General features: G+C 44.6%; 1 protein-coding gene and 1 pseudogene across 6 annotated transcripts in view; both read left to right on the top strand.

The window, feature by feature from the left end:
- The window catches only part of LOC148020783 (DUF3754 family protein, putative (DUF3754)), a 127,179-nt gene extending 105,356 nt beyond the window's left edge, over positions 1-21,823 (top strand). For 3 of the 6 annotated variants that reach the window (XM_087698595.1, XM_087698594.1, XM_087698598.1), the window contains exons 9-14: positions 14,432-14,511; positions 15,420-15,516; positions 15,590-15,679; positions 19,942-19,995; positions 21,102-21,173; positions 21,466-21,823. In XM_087698595.1, the coding sequence (XP_087554721.1) occupies positions 14,432-14,511; positions 15,420-15,516; positions 15,590-15,679; positions 19,942-19,995; positions 21,102-21,173; positions 21,466-21,696 (624 nt within the window). In that variant the 3' untranslated portion in view covers positions 21,697-21,823. Of the gene's footprint in view, positions 1-14,431; positions 14,512-15,419; positions 15,517-15,589; positions 15,680-19,941; positions 19,996-20,997; positions 21,174-21,465 lie in introns of those variants that run through there. The other 3 variants (XM_087698596.1, XM_087698597.1, XR_015694632.1) reach the window with 3 other exon arrangements.
- LOC148020784 (uncharacterized) lies at positions 15,688-19,935 on the top strand (annotated as a pseudogene).
- Positions 21,824-22,070: the final 247 nt, after the last annotated feature.

The raw sequence follows: 22,070 nt of genomic DNA, 5'->3' as shown, positions 1-22,070 counted from the left end.
TTATTTCATGGTAAGTGTATGCATGCAATGCATGTGATACATGCGTGCATGTACATCTTTTACATGATCTTGTGAGAGTGAGAACTTCTCCTTATTCTTAAGTTGATTGTAATTGCGCTCATCCCTAATGGACTTGGAATTGAATAAATATACATTCCTTCGTTTTTTTTTGTTTTTTTTTGTTTTTTTTGTTTTTTGGGACGAGGGGAGGGAGGGTATGCCCATCTTCAACCCTTAACTTTCTTCCATTTCATTATGTATCCATGGTTGCGATTTTCTAAATAATTTTCATATTCAACTTCAAGTATTCGTTCTTTCTAGTTTCTTAAACTATTAAATCTTGTAAATAAGCGAATATTATAAGTGCGAGCGATGTTGTTTGGTATAAACATCCTTGTGTTGAGAAACACGGATCGTTGAGCAAGGTTTAGCTATGGTGGTTGGAATTCATGGACAAGAAGCATGATGACTTCTATTACTTAAGTGAATTAGATTCCAAGATAAATTAGCTTGGACTCATAAACACAATCTTGAGTAGACATGGACAATATTGAAAGTACAAAGTACAATAGCATTCTCATCAAATGATTGTCAAGTACATTGCTTTATAGTTGCAGAATAGTTTAACTTTTCCCTCATTGTGCCTAAGGGGATACAAGACAATTCTTCTAGGCTGTTGCATATTCCTTGCCTTACGCCTCCATACAAAGAGGCTATCATAGGAGTGTGATTGCATAGGAGTGTGATTGTAGTAAGGCAACTTCATCTCTTCACTCCATTTTCACTCTATCTCTCTTGATTGCCGCCGTTTGACCTCAAGCTCATAAATCTCTTCATTTTCTCACTCCTCTTAGCTCAAACATGTCACCGACATTCTAATCTACTGCAATAATCAAGCTATCAGGAAGGAGGGAATTTAACTCGAAGGTCAAGCATAAAATTTCAACATCAAGTTTAACAAGCATAGTATCTTTTGATACTCATTTAGTGCTTTTTGACACTAGTACTTTTTGTTTCTCTTGACACATTCAATTTCAACTCACTTGTTGGTTATTTATTGTTGCTTAAATATCTAGTATGGGCAAAGATTCATCTCGTGCCGTTTCAAAGGAACGAGATTCCATACATGGCTGACAAGGATAAAATTAATCCTCATGAAGAAAATGTCTATGGTCAATAACTAGTGGACAGGAGGAGAAACTCAAAGATGCTGCTCTTGTAGCAGTATGGCAAAAGAATGATGAAAAAGCCCAAGCAATCATCAAGCTTGAGCTTGATGACATTTATATCCACCATATAGACATATGTGATACATCTCATGCTACTTGGGAAAAGTTGGACACACTATTTGGTGCTCAATCTAAGTCTTCAAAATATGGATTGTTGCTTGAGTTTCTCAGGTTGGATATGAAGGCTACTATATTCTTTGCAACTCACCTTAATTATAAGGAAAGTCTACTAACTTAACTTATAGGGATTAACTTAAAAATGGATGAAGATGTATGCATTGGAGTCTTGCTTCAGAGTCTTCTTTCACAATTTGGTAATTCTCCAACACACTAATTAATATGCCAAATCCAAAGCTGGCAGACATCAAAGCATCACTCCTTGAAGAAGGAAGAAACTCAAAGGTAAAGAAGAAGCAAGCACTTCAAAGAAAGAACAACTGCTCTATGTCAACAATAAGTACAAAGGGAAGAAATATATTCTCTCTGACTTTTGCAAAAGAATTGGGCATATTGAAAAATTTTGTGATACCGGGAACTGATCACAGAAGACCTACCTTGCAACTATCAAAGACGAAGAAGACCATTAAGAAGAAGAAGAAGTAGAAGAAGATACTCAAGAGCAAGAGGACAAGCCTCATCAGTCGTTCTATTCCCACTATTCAGACCGACTTGTTAAAGCCTTGTATGTACTTGGATTAATGCTCCAATTATAAGCCTTGTAACCCTCATGTAACCTATGCACTACAGACTTTGCACACTTAGTGAGACCTTGTATTGCCTCTAGCTTTGTATGGTTGTTTTTTCCATGTCTACACTTAGCAAGGTTCTACACATGACAACCTCTGTATACTCAGTGTTTTTTTTAATGATTGTGATTGTGAAGGGGTGTTGAGAAATATGCAATCACACTCCTATGATAGCCTCTTTGTATGGAGCAGTAAGGTAAGGAACGTGCAACACTTGGAAGAACTATCTTGTATCCCATAGGCACAGTGAGGGAAAAGTGGAACTATCATGCAATTATAAAGCAATGTACTTGATAATCATTTGATGAGAATGCCATTTTACTTTGTACTTTCAATATTGTCCATGTCTACTCAAGAAATTTATGAGTCCAAGCTAATCTATCTTGGAACCTAATTCACTTGAGTAATACTCTAAGTCATTATGCTTCTTGTTCATAGCCAAACCTTGCTCAAGGATCTGTGTTTCTCAACACTTGTCCCCTAATCCAACTACCATAGCCAAACCTTGCTCAAGGATCTGTGTTTCTCAACAGTTGTCCCCTTCATTCATCTCAGGACCCTCAAAACAGCTACCTTGGCTTCATGGCAAACCAGGTATAGAGATGCCAATTGATCATGCACCATGGTTGTCTCACAAGTCTTGATATGCAGGATAAAAGCCCTCTTATGTGACAAGGCAATCAATGCCCATGCTTGGATGTGTCTACTATCCCATTTGCATTGCTCTGCAGTGGGAGCTGAAGCAACAACAATGCTAGAATATGCTAAATAAGCACCATTAGCATGGAGGTCTAACATTCATGGCTGCAACAATATTCCATAATTTTTTGGCTAGCAGTATCTGCCGCATCACACAAGACACATGGGGTAATTGGTGTGACCAAGCTTGCCATCTACTCCAAGAATCACAACACGATCATGGTTGGCCATTGTGTTTATGTGATAAAGGAAAAGCTGCAAATGAAAGTGAATCCTTCTAGGCTATCACTACAAATTTACAATTTTGATGCCCAAATGGTTCCCAGCACTGAGCCAAATCCACAAGCTCAACTGCACAAATTGAATTGTCCGAGCCTCAAGGTTCTATACTGCATGAACTCACAAAGACAAATTGATAGATCTGCCAAAAAGATGGCTGAATCTACCTACAATTAAGCCCCAAGGGCTAAAGGGCCCAATCTGAAGCCAAACAGTGCAAAAGCCCCAAATTTCTGAAGGGCGCATAGGTCAAATAGGAATAGCTTGCCAGTACACATTGCAGTCAAATGTGCAGAAATCTGTAATGACAACCAGTGTCAGACCTGCCACCAGCCAATATCAGGTGCACAGGTGAAGGGAACACATGCAGGGACAGTGGAAATGGACAGAAGCAAAACAGAGATCTCTGGCTGCAGATTAATATTGACAGCAGCAGGCTCAGGTCTTCTGCTCTTACTCTCCTCAGAAATCACAGTGTGCTGTGTACTCAGAATTAGGGCTTTTGCTCCTATTCTTGTTGCGAATTGTGCTAAGCTGTGTAGGCAGATTTGGGGTTTCTGAGTGTCTGTGGAGCAGAGAGGACTCCTTGGGCTGCGTCATGGGTTGCTTCTCCTTTTCTTCTGCAAAATTTGGCTTCATGCTGCAATGCACAAGGGAGAGAACTAGTACTATAGTCGTACTGCAACACCAGTACTGTGTGGGAGCACACTTGTGAAACAGAGCTAGGAATGCAAACACAGAACCCCAAGGGGCAAAGCACACCACCTAAGGAGGTGGTGAAGACAGGTAAAAAATGTTCCAAGCTCAAAGGTTAAAAGCACCAGTGTGCTAGACCTTATTCACACTAGAACAATTAGAAGGGACACACATGGTCTGTATAATAACAGCGAGGTGGCTGGTATAGTCCTTTCTCCTTAAGTCTCCTAGGAAAAACTTGATAGAATTAGGATAGAGCCTCCTACTATGGCAAGAATCTAAAAGGGGGTTGAATGACCACCTTGCTTGCAAGCTTGAGAGGACTCCTCAAGGGAGGAGACTATGTTCTTGAGAAGCTCTATCTTGGGGGGGAATCTTACACGAGGTAGTGCATCAGTTGGTATGTGAGTGGAGGCTTCTGTGGAGTCTCTTAGCGGTAGGGTGGGGATTGGATACATCTCATGTGAGATGATCCATGTGCATGCTGCTACTTGGGCAGTGAAGAAAGATAAGACTCACTCAAGTGGGTCCACTTGGTAAGTAGATCTTGCCATGTGGCTGGACTAGGTAGAGCCATCTCGATTGTCGTTGCGAGAGCTCCCCGCCATCGTGTCGTTGCTGCCCCCTGTCCCCATTCGAACTACCATTGCGCCAATCTTCCCCTCCCCCCCCCCCTCCCCCCGCTGTCACAAGACTGTGACAATTATTACCTTTTTGTTGATTTCTTTATTACATATTTTATTTGGTTTTTCTTTTCGGAAGGATCCCTCTTGAAATCTAAACGCCTGAGTTGCATGGCCAATATGTGAAACAGACAGGAATGTCTAGTGAGTAAAGACTGGACAGTTAAGGTCCAGTACAAGTCTGGAAGAGACTGATGGCATTGCAGATTGACAAGTCGGGAAGAGACTTGTGAAAGTGTATATGGACAAGTGTGTTGAAGAACTAGCGTGGAAGAGACTAGTTCAAAGTGAAGATGGACAAATCTTTAAGAGATTAGTCCATGTGGGGTTATCAGTGGAAATTCACTTTCAGTTGAGCTACATTGCAAATTTGGATGTAGCCATAGTTTGCAAAGATGGTCAGAAGACTAGTGGGATGCAATGGAAGCAACTCCTAAAATTTAGGGAGTTACTATTTTTGGACCTCAGAATCTGTTCGCGTCATTATCTTCGTTTTTGCACGAGGATCAATCTTCTGGTCTGTGCCGAGGTCAAATTTCGCACCGAAGATGGAGAATTTTAGACCGGAAGGCTGGAATGGGAAATATCCTATAGTGCTGCCACTTGGCACACATGTGTGCACTTACCTCTTCAAAAGAGGGCTGGCGTGCAGTTTTTTGATGGTTGGGGGCTCATTTTGAAAGGGGGAGAAGGATTGCTGCAGATGGAGAGCTCTTGAGAGCTGGTCTACCTTGTCTATGGTGCACAGAGGGCTGGGCTTGCTTCCTACTCTCTCTCTCTCTCTCTCCCTGACAGTACGGTTATGCTGCAGAATCAAGGGCTTTTCTTCTGATTCAGGTACAGCTGTGTGGAATATGCTATTTTTGCATGAGGCAAGAGCCTCCTTTCTCCAGGAACAGGAGCAGTTGTTTGCAGTTCCCAGCAAGGACAGGTGAGGGTGGTAACCTCACCAAGTAAGTGTCTGAAACAGCACTGAATCAGTACTGTTTTTGGACTGTTCAGAGGTTAATTCAGAGCCCAATTGATGTTAGAGTCAAGGGGCACTTGGCCCAGATGATGTAGGACAGAGCAGGGAGCAGAATGAACTGAAAACAGGCTTCAGAACAGGTCTGAACCAGTAATTACAGTGGGCTGAACAGTACAGGGAACAGTATGAGTTGTAAACAGGTGTCAGAACAGGTCTGAACCAGTAAATACAGCAGGCTGAAATGGTCAATTCTGCACTCCAACCAGAAGTTTCAGACTTGGGCAGAGTTTCCCCTCCTGGTTAACTTGATTTGGGTCAGTAGTTGTACTATTATGCTGCCAAATTTCACCCAGAATAGGTGAAAGACAGCCCATTGTACTTTCTCTCTTTCAAAATAAAGAAATACCGCAAGGGGCGCCTAACTTAGGGGCCAACAGGGTGTCTGTGTGGCAACAGGAGCATTCTAGCTTCCTGTTTTTCTTCTAGATTCTGTGTCTTTAAGTTCAGGTAAAGTGGGCGACTGTTAAATTGGGTGAAAGCATTTATATATTTTGGTTGTACACTACCGCCCTTTTTAGTGAACAGGCCGGTTACACCCGCCCTGCACCAGTCCTCCTCCCTCCTGTTCGACAACCCCCCCCCCCCCCCCCCCCCCCGTTCTACAGCCCTCCTCCCTCCTGTGCTCCCCTCCCCCTTCGTCAACCCTCCCCCCCTTGCCTTGCGGCCGCCTGCTCCCCCTTGAATTCGCCGCCTGTCCGCCCACCTTGCTTGCCCTGCATCCGCCCGCCCGCCCTGGATCTACCCCCGTCCCCTTGCCCACCCACCTTGAGCTTGCCCCCACCCGGGCCTGCCTGTGCTTTGCCTTTTCTCCCCTAGCCGCCCGCTATCCCCCTCTCTCCCCCCCCTCCCCCCCCCCTCCCCCCCCCCCCCCCCCCCCAAACCTCGGTGCGTTCGCTTGCCCTGAGGCCCGAGCCAGGCGGTCACATCATCGTTTGGAAAACAAGAATTTCCCCCTCTCCCCGCCTCCTCGCCATCGACTCCCCCCACCCCCAACCTCCAGTTGCTCCCTCCCCCTTTAGCAACTCCCCCCCCCCCCCCCCCCTCCCCCCTTAGTAGCACATCATTGTGATTGGCAAGTTCCCAGTAGGGATGCACAATGGAAACCTGTGGTCAGACGCCAATGCATTCTGCGAGTGCCCCCTAGTCAAACACCTTGTGCATCATCCTTGCTGAGGAACAGCTCTTGGCCATCCGGGCCACAGAGCTGGAGTTGAAAGAAACAACGATCTTTGGTCAGGTCGTAGGACACTCCCCATTGAGGGCCCAGCTATAGGATTGGATCCACTCCACGCTACGCATTGGCACATCACAGATCGTGGAGGCAGTCCTCATGGGCCAAGGGATCTTCATGGTTCGACTCACCTTTGCGGACGTTGCTCATGAGTTAGTGGAGAGCTCGCCCTATGCCTCCACGAAGGGGGTCATCTACATGGTTCCCTGGTATAGCGGCTTCACAGTGGAGACATTTGCGCTCCATAATAGATTTCTCAGATACCCAGTCACTTTACTATTCCTCGGACTGGCGGTAGAGTACCGCCAGTTAGTGGAGGACTTTGGATGGCTATTCGGCACAGTACTTTCTGCCTCCTTCGCGGATGCACTGACAGTTGCAGGATTCCCAAAGGTTCGTGTGGCCGTGAAAGACACAAAGTGTATACCAAAGTTCCTGGAGATCGAGACAAGAGGTCACTCCTTTAGGTAGTAGGTCATTGTGACTGGGCAACGAGGGCAGTATGTGCGCTGCTATGACTTTGGGTACCAGCTAGCTAACTGTGCGCGCTTCGGAGCCAAGGTGGCTCCGCCGACAAGCCCGCAGGTGGACGCTGAGGACTTCATATGGGTCCAGAGACGACAGAGGGGGAGATTGCAAGGGGAGGCGTAGTCAGCTCCTCAGACCCAGCCTTGTAAGTAGGGTGTAAGTGGGCATGCGACGCCCCCTCGGCAAAGCACTCCACAGCCCTCCCTGCCCGCCCCATCGGGCAGGATCGTAGCCCCCCACATCCACCACCCGTGCCACAGACTACCTCACGTGAGATCCCACATCCCCCCCCCCCCCCCCCCCCCCCACATCCCACGTCTCCCTCCCCTTGACCCTGGCCCACAGTCCCCCCTTTCCAAGGCCACTATCCCCCCCCGCCCTTCCCCCACATACCCTCTACGCACCTCTGTCCATCCCTCGATCCTCCCCACCCACCACCTCCCCTACTGAGCACCCCCCCTGATCTGCACCCGATTGAGGTGACCCTCCCCAGACCCACCCTCCCTCCTCCCACAGGAGATGGTGAGCCACACACGCCTACATCCTCCTCGCACTAGCAATCTTCCTCCTCCCACACAGCCACCAGCTCATCTGCCCTTGCTGCCCATCACACTTTCTCGAGACAGGCACAACTACTGCCACAGGAGTTCTTCTGTAGTGGCCCATGGTCCTACCTGAGAGTTGCATAGCGCGGAGAGTTCCCACTACCTCTAGAGGTGGGGATCTTCGTGGTTCCTAAGTCAAGGAGGGGCAAGGTCTATCTACTAGTACCACCAGATGGACCAAACTACTCCTTCTTTCTTCAGTCCTCTCACTCAGGGGATTGGATGACTACACAGATAAAGGAGTTGAAGAGCTAGGTAGCGGCGGACCACATCTCCTAGTGGATAGAAGAAGAAGAACTAGCACTGTTTACACAGTAGTGGCTTGGCTGCATGATGGACATTAATTGGTGGGCTAGTGTCGAGGTCCCACACTTGAGCATTATCTTTCGAGTCCCTCCACAGTGGAGAGCTCCGAGGAATATGATCGAGTGGCCCTTGACATAGGCGGACCGTTTCTACCAGTATACAGTGTCACGACTCTCAGCATGGCTGATAGATGCATTGATAGTACCACGTGGAGCATCTATTACCCCTATGGTCCGGCCGAGGGTCACCATGGAGGACTGGAGTTCGCCATCTAGACCGGCAGTAAAGCGTACTTGCATGCCTCATAGTTTTTCTTCCTCATTAGCAGCTTCCACACCGAATAAATACCTGTTCCGTCAGTCACAGGTCTCCCCATGAGCTTACACCTTGCATCCTGGAATGTGAATAGTCTCCACTACAGTGGGACACGTGGTTCCAAGAAGTTGATTGTTCGACAGGAGCTACAGCCTGCCCTTGCCGGACGGATCGACATCTTACTTCTACAGGAGTACAAGCTCACCCCCACCTAGGCCTAGCGGGTAGGAAAGGTACTCCAGGGAAGCTCGCACACGTACTGGGAGCACGCCATAGGTGCCCACGGCAGGAGTTGAGGCATATGCACCTCTATTGGCCCGAGTCTCACCGCCTGTGTACGAGACAATGGGACGATAGTGGCAGGGAGGGTTCTATGGATCAGATTGGATATTGGGGACTCGTGCCTTGGAGTCCTCAATGTCTATGCCCCTACGGAGGTTAGGGCACGCAGCAGGTTCTGGGTGGAGATTGCAGATGGACTCCCAAAGGTGGACTCCTGGATTGTTGGAGGGAACTTCAACAATGAGAAGGGCATGGTGGAGAAGGGGAAAATACTCGATCTTCAATGAAAGAACAATAGGTAAAGATTGGAATTTGAGGAAAACCCTGAGGTTAGAAAAGGAGAGGTAAGATAGCTACTACTGAGTTGAATTTATAAAGGGAAAAATAAGCATCATAGCGATGGGCCATTTGTTGATAGTACAATAAGCTAGGAACAGAAGGACCTAAAACAGATCGTCTATGGTAGGCATCAAAGAAGGATGAATCAAATGGATGGTTCTTGGAAAGATAAGCTAGGAGATCCACCCTCAGTTGGTTAGTGCTCTGCACATAAGTAGAAGTTGTATTCTGGTGTTGGTTCAAGACTACAGAATCAATCATTGAATGCCATGAAGTGTCAAGACAAGTAGCCGCTTTAGAATAGCACTGGAACATATCATCTCTCCTCAAATCCAAATAGTTGACATATAAGGAAGCTTATAAGACCATATCCCCCACGTACCAAGCTAGATCTACATCATCTAAAATTAACAGATCACCTCGTAGATACATATAAGACAGCAACATAGTGTCCATCATCACAAAATCTTCAAAGACCATACGGAAAACTTTTGTCAGCAAATCAGATGGAGGATCAACAAGGCAAAGGCAGAAACTACCAAGGCATGGCTGGGGAGGTGCAGGAGGCATGGGAGGTCTTTCTGTTGGGAGTAGGAGAACGTGATGTCTGGAGAGGCCCTGCCTTCCACAGGAGGGAGAGGTCGTTGGACTTCTCTTGGAGATACAGGCGGCTAGGTAGAGTCCTACTGTAGCGGCTGGACAAGTTTTATGTGGGAGAGTGGGCAGGCGCTCGTGGAGGCCGGATTGAGCAGTTGGTGGGTACCACGTTGTCCGATCATTGCCTGGTTCTCCTAGCACTTGATCCCCCAGCATCTGCTCTAGGCACACCATCCTGTCGGATCCTTGATTCAATCTATAGGAGGGAGGAGGTGATGAGGCAGATAGAGCATATTTGGACCAGAGAGTGGGGCAGGAGGGACCAGATAGCAGGGGAGGTTGCTGAGGTTCTAGCTGAGTTGAGCAGAGCCTGCCAAGAGGCAGCCTTACAGGCCTGGAAGTAGTGCTGGGAGAAGGAGAGAGCACTCCGGCGGGACCTTGCAGCCACGCAGAGATTACTACAGGAGGCATCAAGGGATCCCACCCTCCAGGAACAAGAGGTGCGCGCGCGAGCAGCCATTGTTGGCCTAGAGGACAGGCGCTCGGAGTTCTCTTTCCGCACCTCAGCAGCCTTTTGGGTGCGGAAGGGGGACATGATGTGCAGGGAGTTCTTCTGGGTGCACCAGCCTCGCACCGCAGGAGAGCAGATACGCAGCCTTCGGGATCAGTATAGGAGGACTCGTTCTAGCCCAGATGAGGTGATAGAGATTGCCACCGACTACTACACGATCCTTTTCCAGCAGGAGACAGCCTTAGCTAGAGGAATGAGATGTAGGCAGCAGGTCTGGGATCACATCCCGTCCCTTGTCACAGAGGAGATTTCATGGGGAGCTTTCTGCTGGCAGGCAGTCAGCTAGGGCCATCACCTTCTGTACGAGGCCGGGATGCAGGACACGATTTTCATTATCGAGGTAGGGTCATGCGCAGTGGTCGGTTTGGAGGCTCTGCCCAACCGCCAGGTACTGGAGCCCACAGTAGACTGTTCGAAGGTATAGGAGATCATAGGGAGTCTTACTGGATGGCATATTTGGAAGGCGCGGTGTTAGGAGGCCTTCGGCGGAGAGAGACTTTCAGTACAGGCGACCTTAGCAGAGCTATGGACCTCCATCATCCACTCCCTCCGTGGCTGATGGGATCAAGTGTAGGGCGAGTCCGGGGCTCGTTAGGAGCTACGTTGTCAATTCATGCGCACGTGGGGCGGCCAGGACATATTTTTCGTGATGCAGGCATGCAGCCCCAAATGGCGATACACCCCCTCTCCATGGCTTCTTGCCCCCATCTCCCCCAGACCGCCTTGAGAGACTTGTATATATGATGTATTTGTGACTTTGCATCAGCTCCAACTAGTCTCTTGAGCATGAGCACTCCATTGTAATTAGTTTTTTTGAGTAATATAATCAGCCACTTTTTACTCGGAGGTAGAGCCATCTCGTGTAGATGATCATGGCATGTACAAGCAAAAGCCTAACCTCAAGATTGGGGTAATTTGTCAAAAGAGTTGACAATAAGGCCTCTAAATTCTATTGAGGATCCTATGATGCCATTTCACTACAAGAGTTGGGAGGTGTAGAAAAGAAAAAGGGGGGAAGAGAATGGGGTAGAAACTAGCAAATGGAAGAGAAAAAGAGGGCGACTAAGGCTGGAGAAAAGGGTATGCATAAAGCTGAAGGAAATGCTAAGCAAGAGGAGCTGGGCAAGAAAAGGGGAAAGGTATATATCATCACATGTTCAAGTTTAACGAAGTAGAGCACACAGTATTTGGAGGGAGCAAACTGGTAGGTGTGCAATACGTGTGAGAGTAGTGGCAAAGCACAAGGTATTTGGGGGGAGCAAACGAGGGGGAGTGTGGCATGTGTGAGAGTAGTGTTGAGTTAAGGCCATAACTTTGAAGGGCCACGGGACAACCATTAATGAATATGCCTTGACGCTAGGCCCTCCTCCCAATCGCATGCATGCAATCATCTAGCAAGAGGCCCCTAAACGAGGGTAGGCAGCTTGGAGGCAATGGAAATCTATAGAGAACGGAAGATGACATGAAACTTGAATACAAGCAAGCTACTATTGGCAGGTATACTGATTTGGCTATAGTGGAGAAGGATCTTTGGCATGACCTGCTGAAGGATAAGCTGCTGAAGGATAATGCAACAAGAAGAGCCAAACTACGAAAGGGCCATCGAGTGGTTAAGGCCCCAGTCATGTTCTCATTGCAACGGCTTAAGCAATGGTATGCTGATTTCTCTTTGGCCAGTCTCTTCTAGTACTTGCTCTATAGGCTCTAAAGGTGACATGGTCTACATCATGCCATGGATCTTGAACCTCTTCTCTCAGGAAAGGTGTGCTGCTCCACAAGTGCATTGTATGGGTGTTGTTTCCCTAACTTCCTTAGCGGCTCAACAATGAGCTCAGTCTTTAGGTAGAGGCCTCTCGATTCTCCTTGAAATTCTTTAATTTCAGCTGCTGGAATTCAAGTCCTGGGCCCTCAATTCTAAGCATGCATCCCGAGGTGGCTATCAAACCCTAATTTTTGCTATAAATTAGAGTTTACAGCAGAGATTTTCCAATATCTCCACCTTTGATAACCTAAACTACTAGAAAATGTTAAGGTGAGTTGGAAAATGATTGGAGGATGAGAAAGAATGTTGTAGAGAGAGAAATTTTAGAGTTTCATCATGAGAAAGGCTGAAAAACTGCTCCTCCCTTGCTCAAACAGCCATGGAAGTTGTCACGTATAGCCTAGGACCACCAAAAGGCTGTTGCCCCTCTTGTATATTGTCATGTGCACCAAAAGTACCTTGGGCTGCTGTCACCTGCACATTGAGGGCTCCAAATTGCCATTGCCTATTGTAGGACTTGTCGTTGGTGGCTGTAAATCACATCAACAACATCTCCTTGCTCTCTCACAATGGCTGGAATAGACTTCGACTAGCCCTCGAAAATGATTTTCCCACTTGCATGGGCAAGTTTGCGAAGTGGTAGCATTCTAATCTTATTTTCTAGCATTATCTAACTTATTAAATTAAATTTTAAAATATTAAGTTTAAAAATTAATTTAATAATTATTCTAGTGTCTAGAAAAAAATTCCACTAGTCAATAATTAAACTGGCTAAATCAATTTGTCTTCCAAGTATCTGTGCGCAATTATTAGCCCTTAGATTGGCATTAATCAATTAATTATTGCCTAGTCTCTAATGCCACCACCACTGACATTAGTGGCCAATAAATTGGTCTAGGCCAAAATCTAGCAGTACCACCTAGTGCATGTTAGGCATAACTTATTAAAACTTTTGCCTTTGGCACCAACTAATATTTTGGAGTCTTGGGTTCCACACTGTGAAATAATTAACGTGCACCTCACATCTGCAAGGCACATTAGCACATTTGATTAACTTTTAATCAAATTATAAGCAAAGCAATAAAATTTCACATCTTGGTGACAACAAGCTCCTTTCCAAGTACTCAACACTTCCATGCAAAAGAACGGGGTTTGTTGATTAAGATCTAAAAGTTTCAAATAAAATAAGGATATTGCTTCTACAACTGTCCACAGTAAAGGAAGATATTGAAAAGCCTGAAGAAAAACTTCCTGTTTTTCCCTATATTGGACCAGCCTTGCAAGTTGCAAAGAAAGCTTTATGGTAACCTATTATGGGAACTCCTGATTTGGTACAAAAAATGTAAGAATAATTAGTGACAACAATGCTAGACACAAAGTTATGAACTATATTCTAGTATCAGAGTAAAACCCAACAGCTTCATATAGAGATGTAGGACACTACTGTACAATCCTCTCCTGGAGAGATCGAGGATTGCAAAGCTAACTTTTTTTTACCAAACTATGAGGATGGCTAGAGCAGATGTTTCTTTGGATAGATAATGATTGTAAAGCTTTGAGCCTCACTGAATTAGAAGTTATTGGCACTTATCAGCTCAACACTTCAGAGTTTAAACACAAGGGTAAGACTATATGGCAGGGGAAAATACGAAATGTGCTAGTGAATGTAACATGCAAAGTAGAAAATGTGGTTTGTAGGACCCAAACTACTAGGTAGAATATGAGAGAGAGCACTGCTCAAAGAGTTAAGAACAAGTATAACTTATACATTTGTACAGGGTTAGGAGGGTCCTGAGCAAACATAAGATGGGCACCCAAGGGCCATGGTTATTGAAGTTGATATAAGGCTGGGATGTTAGACTAATTACACATATTAAAGTACCATTTTACATCACAGGAAGGAGGCATGAACCCTATCAAGGATGAAAATAAGGGTGTGGTGGCGATTGTTGCCAAAATCTATAAAGGTGGCACAAGGTGGCAATGATAGCCTGGTGGTAGCATGGTGAGAGGATGACAGGGGACAGGGTAGCTGGTGTAAACTAGGGCAATGGTAGGGACTGTGGGTGGGAGGTTAGACCAATTATGTGCAGTGAAGTACCATTTCATAGCCCAGGAAGGAGACACAAACCCTATCAAGGATGACAATAAGGGTGTGCAGATGGGGGCAAAGGTCATAAAGGTGGCACAAGGTGTCATCGATAGCTTGGCGGTAATGTGGTGAGAAGATGACAGGGGACAAGAGTAGCTAGTGAAAACTATGGCAATTGTTGGCTGTGGCTGTGGCTGTTGCAAAGAAGGAAGCCCGTGAGATGATGGTCATTTTGGCAAAGAGCAGAATGAAATGTAGAAGGTGGTTGCTGCAGGAATAGCAGTCAAACTTGGGATAATGAGAAGTTGAATAGGGATGAATATCAGCAGGCTTGTGGGGAGAGTTGATTTTTCATACTTCTCTGTTGATTTTATGCATGAGAAAATATTGATTTATTTTCATACTACTTTGTGATATACTTTGACTTATTATTACTATCTACAGGTGCGGCTGGATCTTGCAACTATTATTGGGCTTCTTGCATTCCTTGTTAACTATCGCTTTGATGACTTCTTGAGTTCTCCGTAAGTATTCTTTCCCTGACAATAGTTTATGGCCTTTCCATCTCTCAAGTTGGATCTTCAATTAACATGCTGTCAATGTTCTCTACAACATAGAGGAGGCCATAGAATGCTTTTCATGATCACAAGGGAAAAGCTGCACTGCCCTTGAATAAGGATCCTATGAACTACCTAAAAATTACCTGTTTTTCAAGTCAAATCCTAAAGGCTTTTGCTATGGTGTCTTTGTAACAGGCTTTCTACAGCCGCATGACTTAGTACTCTAAGGAGATCCTATTTCAGGAGATCCTGCCAGTCATCTTGTATCTGGTCTAAGGAGATGCTTTCTATAGGAGATTCTACAGCCACAATACTCTCAAGGAGATGCTTCTTTAGGAGATTCTTCCACTCATCTAATGTCTCGTCTTCTCGTTCTTTTAATATGACAAAGAGGATCGTTGTTAGTATTACAGAATGTCAGGAGGTTCTGTCACTTATATCTGGCCCTGTCAGTCATCTGCTACTAGTGGAGAGATCATGCAGAAAAGTTATTATTATTTATGTGCTCATTGCAAGGAAGTGCCTTCTATAAATATAATGTCTTAATCAGGTGTATTTTCTGAATCTCTCAGTTTGGCCTGGTTGCATCATCTATCAGATACTGAATGTTCATTCATGACTTGCTTATTGAGTATACAGTCTTACACTAGTTACTATATATCGTACGGGCTTCGCCATTGTGGTTTCGTTATCGGTGATAGTTCCTTCATGAAATGTCTCTCAAAAAAGTGATATGAGTATTTCCTGTCTTCAGTCTGGTTATTCTAGCTGATACAATCAGTGGCTAAGGATATCAGAGATCTAATATATGTTAATCCACTGTGAATGCTACACCATAAGTGAATAACTAGTGACGTGGTGATGTATGACAGATCTGCCTTCCTGTTGGATATTATTGCAACATCAGCATTGATTGTTTATATCACACGAGTTTTTTTGGGCTACAAACAAACTTTTGATCGGTATCAGGTAATGCCTATTATTTCAAGTATGTGATGGTACATGTGAATAACATTTTCAAGTTAAAACTACTTATGTGCAGCTCCTTGTCAACAAAACCCTTTACGAGAAAACACTTGCAAGTGGATTTGGGGCAGTGCATTTTCTTGTTGATGCATCAGAGCAGCAGCAGGTACGCCTACAACATTGGGCTGCTAATATGACACATGCACCCCACTCTCACACGTCACCCTCAGTCTCCCTCCCACCCCTTCCTTCCCCTTTCCCCTCCCCAGGGCCAAAAACTAACCTATGTCATGTTGCAGCTTGCACTCCTCACTTGAGATCATAATGTGTGTGCAACCACTGCACCATGATACTCATCCCCCTCCCTCTTCCTTCCTCTTGCAACCATGCAAGGTTCAGTCTGGGATTGCCTAGTGAAAAGACTGCCTTTATCACACCTCTGTTTGTTGAAGTACACAGTACACTCACTCTTCAACTCTAAACTGGGTGCATTATGCTTTTGACACTGTTAAAGATTCTTGATGTCATAAAAGATGACATAAGAGAGCTTTGGGGTTACCTAGTTCAAATAACGTCTTTGTTACACCTCTGGTTGAAGTACTTGGTAGATTCACTAGTCAGTTCTGTGTTGGGTGTACCATCTTTGATAGTTTCTTTGACAGTCATAAAACTCAAATAACTTATGCCACATTCTATGAGGTCAAGGATCAGTGTGTATCAATGCCTTCATACTATAAACATATAGAGTATGTCAGACACGACCACTGTCACTAAATTGATTGCTTATTACGCATTCTCTATTTTTAAAAAATTATGTCAATAAAGTAATGACTCACTTTTCTTTAAGTGTTGATGATGATCTAGCATGGCCATGAGACCATTTAGAGACCAATATTCCTAGTGCATCACTTAATGGGGTGATCAAAGCATTGTGACGGGGATATCTGGTATAGGCAGTACAAGTTATGAAGGGGGAAAGAAGTGTCTGCCAAGTGTAAGAGTGTACACAAAAACCAAGGAGTTACACATAAATGAAGATGGATTAAGTTCTAAGAAGAGGAAGTGCATTAGCATTGTGTATATGTATTTATGTGTGCATCCGGGGACGCCTGGGAACATTTACTTGTGTGTAATGAGCATTGCATTCATTTGGGGTCATCCTCTCCCTTACAAGTCAAGGTTTAAGGTCTTTTCTTTCATTAAAAAAGACAAGAGAGGTAATTCTCTCACTAAGAAAGACAAGAGACCTGATCCTCTAGAAGTGAGGAGATAAGTTATTTTCTCTTTCTAAGGTCTAAAATGACAGAGAGCCTCCACTGGGGTGACACCTTGGAACAGCTGGTATGATGATGAGTGCCATGAGACCAGAGCACGGCTACAGGGAGATAGCATTGGGGTCCACTACCCACAGACAAGCACAGATACTCTTAGATGCCTCACACGGTGGAAGAAGAGAACATTCTTGGCCCAATTGGAGCAAGACCTATATTAGTTATTCTTGAGCCAGGACTCTAGAGAGACTTGGAGGCTTTTCAGAGAGCATTGCTCGACCACACCTATTATATCCACCGCTATATAGGAGTATGCAGCTGGTCTTTATACTGTGGAGGGTCAGCCATCTCTTCCTGACCCACTTGAGTCTTGTCTAGAGACCACCACTTTCTTTACAGAAAGTAGGGTCTGAGAGGCCATTAACAGACTTAGCAGAGGAAATGCACAAGATCACAATGGATTAGTAGCCGAGCACTTGATCCATACTAGAGATTTGGTGGTAGGATTCCTAGCTTACATGTTTAACAGAGCCATGTGTGAAGGCCTACGAGAACACTGGAGCGTGAACACTATTGTGCCTATCCTCAAGTCAGGGGACCCTACTCTACCCAGTAACTATCAGACTATTATGGTTGGGCATACATTGGCTAAGTTATATGCTTCCATCTTTGAGCATGAGTTAAGCAAGTGGACAGAGATGTGGGGTCTTAGAGCACAGGGACATGTTGGCTTTAGGAGAGGCTTCTCCACATTGGATCACATCCTCACACTCAAAGCGATCATTGAGGAGGGAAGGGCCCATGGCCGACGGACCTACTGCTGCTTTGTGGACTTTCGCAAAGCCTTTGACACAGTACCGAGAGACATGTTGATAAATAGATTGCATACCATGGGAGTACCGAAAGAGCTCAGTTGGGATATTTTGGCACTGTATGAGAGAGTTGTGGGCAGAGTCTGGACACCTAAGGGCCTTTCGGCACCTATTTACTCCACCATTGGGGTGAAGCAAGGATGCCCCCTCTCTCTGACATTATTTGGCCTGTACATTGATAGGATTGCTGACTACATTTCACAGGAAGGAGATAGAGGAGCTCCACTAGCTAGCACTTGGATACCTCTCTTACTATATGCAGATGACATTGTATTGATAGCTAACTCTCCAGAGGGTCTACAGAGACACTTGGATACACTACACTCCTATACTTTGGGCAATGGGCTTTCAGTGAACCTTGGTAAAACCAAGGTGATGGTATTTAATACTACACCACAATGGGTCAGGAGATCAGCACCTAAATTCACATATGGATTTGAGGAGTTGGAGTATGTGGATTCTTATACATATCTACGAGTCTTATTCACAGGGCCCACCTTTTCTATGTGAGAGGCAGCAGACACTAGACTGACTCGTTGATACACAGTACTAGGTGGTTTGGAGAGAATGTGCTCACAGGTGCAATTCCAAGAACCCCATATCAAGCTGTGGCTCTTTGATACACTGGTCACATCCACACTACTTTATGGAGTACAGATATGGAGGCCTAGTCTTGACCACCGTAGTAGACAGGGCGCACTTATGACGGATGGAGGTCGATGGAGGAACCCCTAGTGTCCACGATATCCAGGAAGATGAGATATAAGGCCTCAGTGCCACATGAGATCATCAGAGCGGAGCTAGTAGCTACACCGATTGTGGTAGAGGCCCTCACTCGATTGGTCGCATACATACATAGCCTATGGGACTTACCCAGACATAGATATGCATGGTTGGCCCTTGAGTCCTCCAGGTAGCTTGCCAGAGAGGGTGATACTTCATGTTGGCATGCACAAATGTCGGCCTGGTTTGAGTTGCATGGCTTTAGCATGGACAAGTTACTCCCCTTCCAGTACTCCCTTGATGTACCATCTCTTGATCTGAGCAGGTTAGAGATTCGCAAGATCATTAGGATGGATCTTACCGAGTTGGATATCAGGCGGACATGGTTGATGCCAGGGCAGGAGCTAGGGACAAAGATGGCTTTCTACCGTGTGCATTTTCTTCATACTACAGATGATGGATTTATTGTTCGCCCGAGATACAAGGACACCCACCTTTCCCATGGGATCAGATGTACTATTGGCCAATTGCGCACCTCCTCACATCAGCTAGAGATTGAGACCGGCAGATATAGATCCATCCCACCAGAGAAGCCCATATGCCAGATATGCCAATTAGAGCCAGAGACAGAGAAGCATTATATTTGCCGCTGCCCAGCGTATTATGAGGTCCGTGGTTGTTTTCACTGTCTCTTTAGAGATGGATTTGGACCACTATCCAGAGTCATGGATTTTACCGATCAGCGATGCCTTGGCCTCTTTTTTCTTGAGATACGACGGCTTCGTGACATGCGCCTCAAGAGTACAGCTGCCCTAGGACATCGAGGCCCTTCACAGACTTCTTTGCAAAGGAGACTCAGAAGACTTCAATACAATTACAGCCATTATCCACACGAGAGCCTCTCTCACCGCCATTGTCCACACACAGACAAGGAGTACTGATTGATCGAGCCATTCAGCTTAGCCGATCCAGACGTCCTAGGCCTCGGCACAAACACTGACAGCACCTTCATAGGCGGATACGAGGGATTATTGCTCGGGCTAGAGCTAGGTCCTCCATACCCACATGAGATTGTACCATTTGGAGCTCATTGTTACTAGATAGAGCTCTATGTTTTACACATAGCTATAGTTAGTTTCCTTTCTTATTTTGCTTTATGCTACATACATATTTTGCCTAGACAGTTGTACCATCATACACATGATTGTAACTCATGGCCTCATAGGTCATTTTGGCCTTTTGTAGGCATTAATATATCATTTCATTTCATTTCTCTACATCTTTCTTTTCTCTCATATGTTCTCTCTCTGCGCCAGCATAATATTCACCATATATATTTTAAGTATATAAGAAAGTCGAGTGTGTATCTTGGACCTTATAACAACCACAACAGTGAGGTTTCTCAATATGTCAGGCACAACCACTACCCTAAAACCTATCTGCATTTGTTCTTGCCATTGTGTGTTGGGTGGAATCTCAGAAGGAACATTTTTCAATAAGATGCTGTTATTAAATGTGGGAATGCATTCAGTAAATTCTATTGATTTGTATTATATGGGCAGTTCAAAGAAGCTGCACTTGCATTTGCCTTGCTGATGCGTGCAAAAGGACGTCAGGTATCTTTTGACTTTGCAATTGAAACATTCAATTATCATCTGTGCACCTCCTTGTTTACAACAGTACTTGCAAAAAATTCCTGTCAGAAAATGAGAGACATGGTCAAGTATCTTTATGTCACATGCTCATGATTTCGCAAGCCATCTGAATTCAGTTTTTGAAGTGCTAACGTGATTATATCAACACTCCATGACATGTCAAACCTTCTGCATCATACATCATCAGCATGCAGAGTATTCTACATGTGGTTTAATATCTTTCTAAATACTAAACATGAGACTTATGAGTGTTAATAGCTTCATGTTGATGACAGTCGTTGAAATCTCCTCATAAGAAGACAACAACCCATGGACTTTTTTTTCCACATTTCAGCCCTTTCAACTGAATTTTTGGGAAGTCTGAGCCAAAGTCAAAAGCTTCTCCATTCATTCTACATTCATTGACCCTCCATCTCGTACATGGATTATTCTATGCTACACGTCTGTAGGTCATACTATACAAGAGTCACTATCCCCAAACAGTGTTCCCCATACCAACTCAAAGGATATCATAACCAGCAATATAGGGATCCTTTCCAGTGAAGCTGTACTGATTCTGTTCCTACAAAGATTAAAACACAGGGTTGCACAATTATCCTCTTTGGAGGATCAATTTCTTGTTACTGGTTCCCCACTGGAAACCCTACAGTGCATCTAAGGTTGTAAAATTTCTATGAGATGGCATGTTATGCTTATGATGAAGCAAGCGATTTTAACATGTCGTGTAAGTTCATGTATATTTTTGTTGAGGAACTGTACAAATGGCATGCATTATAGTATAAGACATCATTGTAAGATATGTTACTGTTATCTTCTTAGTAGGCAGGGATTGAACTTGATGTACTTGCTGAGGCAAGATCTTGGCCTGGATTGTGATATCTGGCAACTATAAAATCAATGGTGTAGTTTTAAGTCTGCATGCTGAGAGTTGACAAAGTTTGTCTATAATGTATCCTTATCCAGGTGCAAGATCTTGGCCTGGATTGTGATAGCTGGCAACCATAGAGTAGTTTGGAAGTTGCACGCTGAGAGTTGACAAACTTTTTCTATAATGCATTCTTATCCAGGTGGATTCTCGAAAAGCTCTTGCAGGAAAATGTGAACGGTTCCTGTTCAACCAATTCAAGGAGCAGGTAAAGGTGAACTGATTAACAGTTTAAAGAAGCTGCGAGTATACAGGTTGTATTTAGGAAGACGTGTTTATTCTTCTTTGTAAATGATTTCAAACAAGCATAGAACACCTGATTTGTTCCAATCTATGGGAGAAGAAATCAAATTAAACTAGATGAGACTTCAGTCTTTTTAACCATTAATATGATTTTTTATATTATGGACGTTGTTTGACACTTTGTGGTATTTTCATGTTGAGAGAAATCCTATTCCCTAGAGAATAATGGATGGAACTACTAAGTGTCAAAGTTGGATTTGCAGGTAGAGATGCCAATTGATGATGCAGTAGCGACTTTGTCAAGACTGGGACTTGTGACACTGGGTACTTCATCTGTTTCCGAAGCAGATCAGCACAGTAGTGCTGATGATATACAAGCTCTCCCACATGAACAGCTGTTGGGCACCTTGCGAGATAGATGGCAGAAACTTCTTCATGATCAATCGATGTGGATGGATTTCATCAAATCCTTGCAAAATTCAAAGATCATGTAAAAGAGTGCTAAATTTTGACATTTGTGAGACATGATGCAGTGTCTGCTACCCTTTGAATGTAACAAGTCTTGAAATTTTGTAAGATGTGATGCATAGAATCTCTGCCACACCTTGAGTGTTCTATTTTTGTCTGCATGGAGTTGACAATGCGATTCTGCCATGAGGCAATATGATGCATTAAAAAACAAGGTGATGCAATCACAAGGGCCTGCTCAAAGGCTTAGTGAAGGTAAATGAATTATCCTACCATAAACAAAAGGGATAATAACTACAAAGAAAAAACACACCTGCAAGCTTTTATGTTTGCCAGTTTTCAGGAATTTCATGTTGGAGGTGCAGCAATTGTGGAATCATTTGACTGGACTGAAAGAAAG

Source organism: Lygodium microphyllum, chromosome 18 (genome assembly GCF_053477565.2).
Source record: "Lygodium microphyllum isolate KBCC chromosome 18, Lygodium_microphyllum_v1.1.10, whole genome shotgun sequence".
Lineage (NCBI taxonomy): Eukaryota > Viridiplantae > Streptophyta > Polypodiopsida > Schizaeales > Lygodiaceae > Lygodium > Lygodium microphyllum.
The sequence above is the reverse complement of the archived record's forward strand: the minus strand, read 5'-3'. Positions and strand labels throughout refer to the sequence as shown.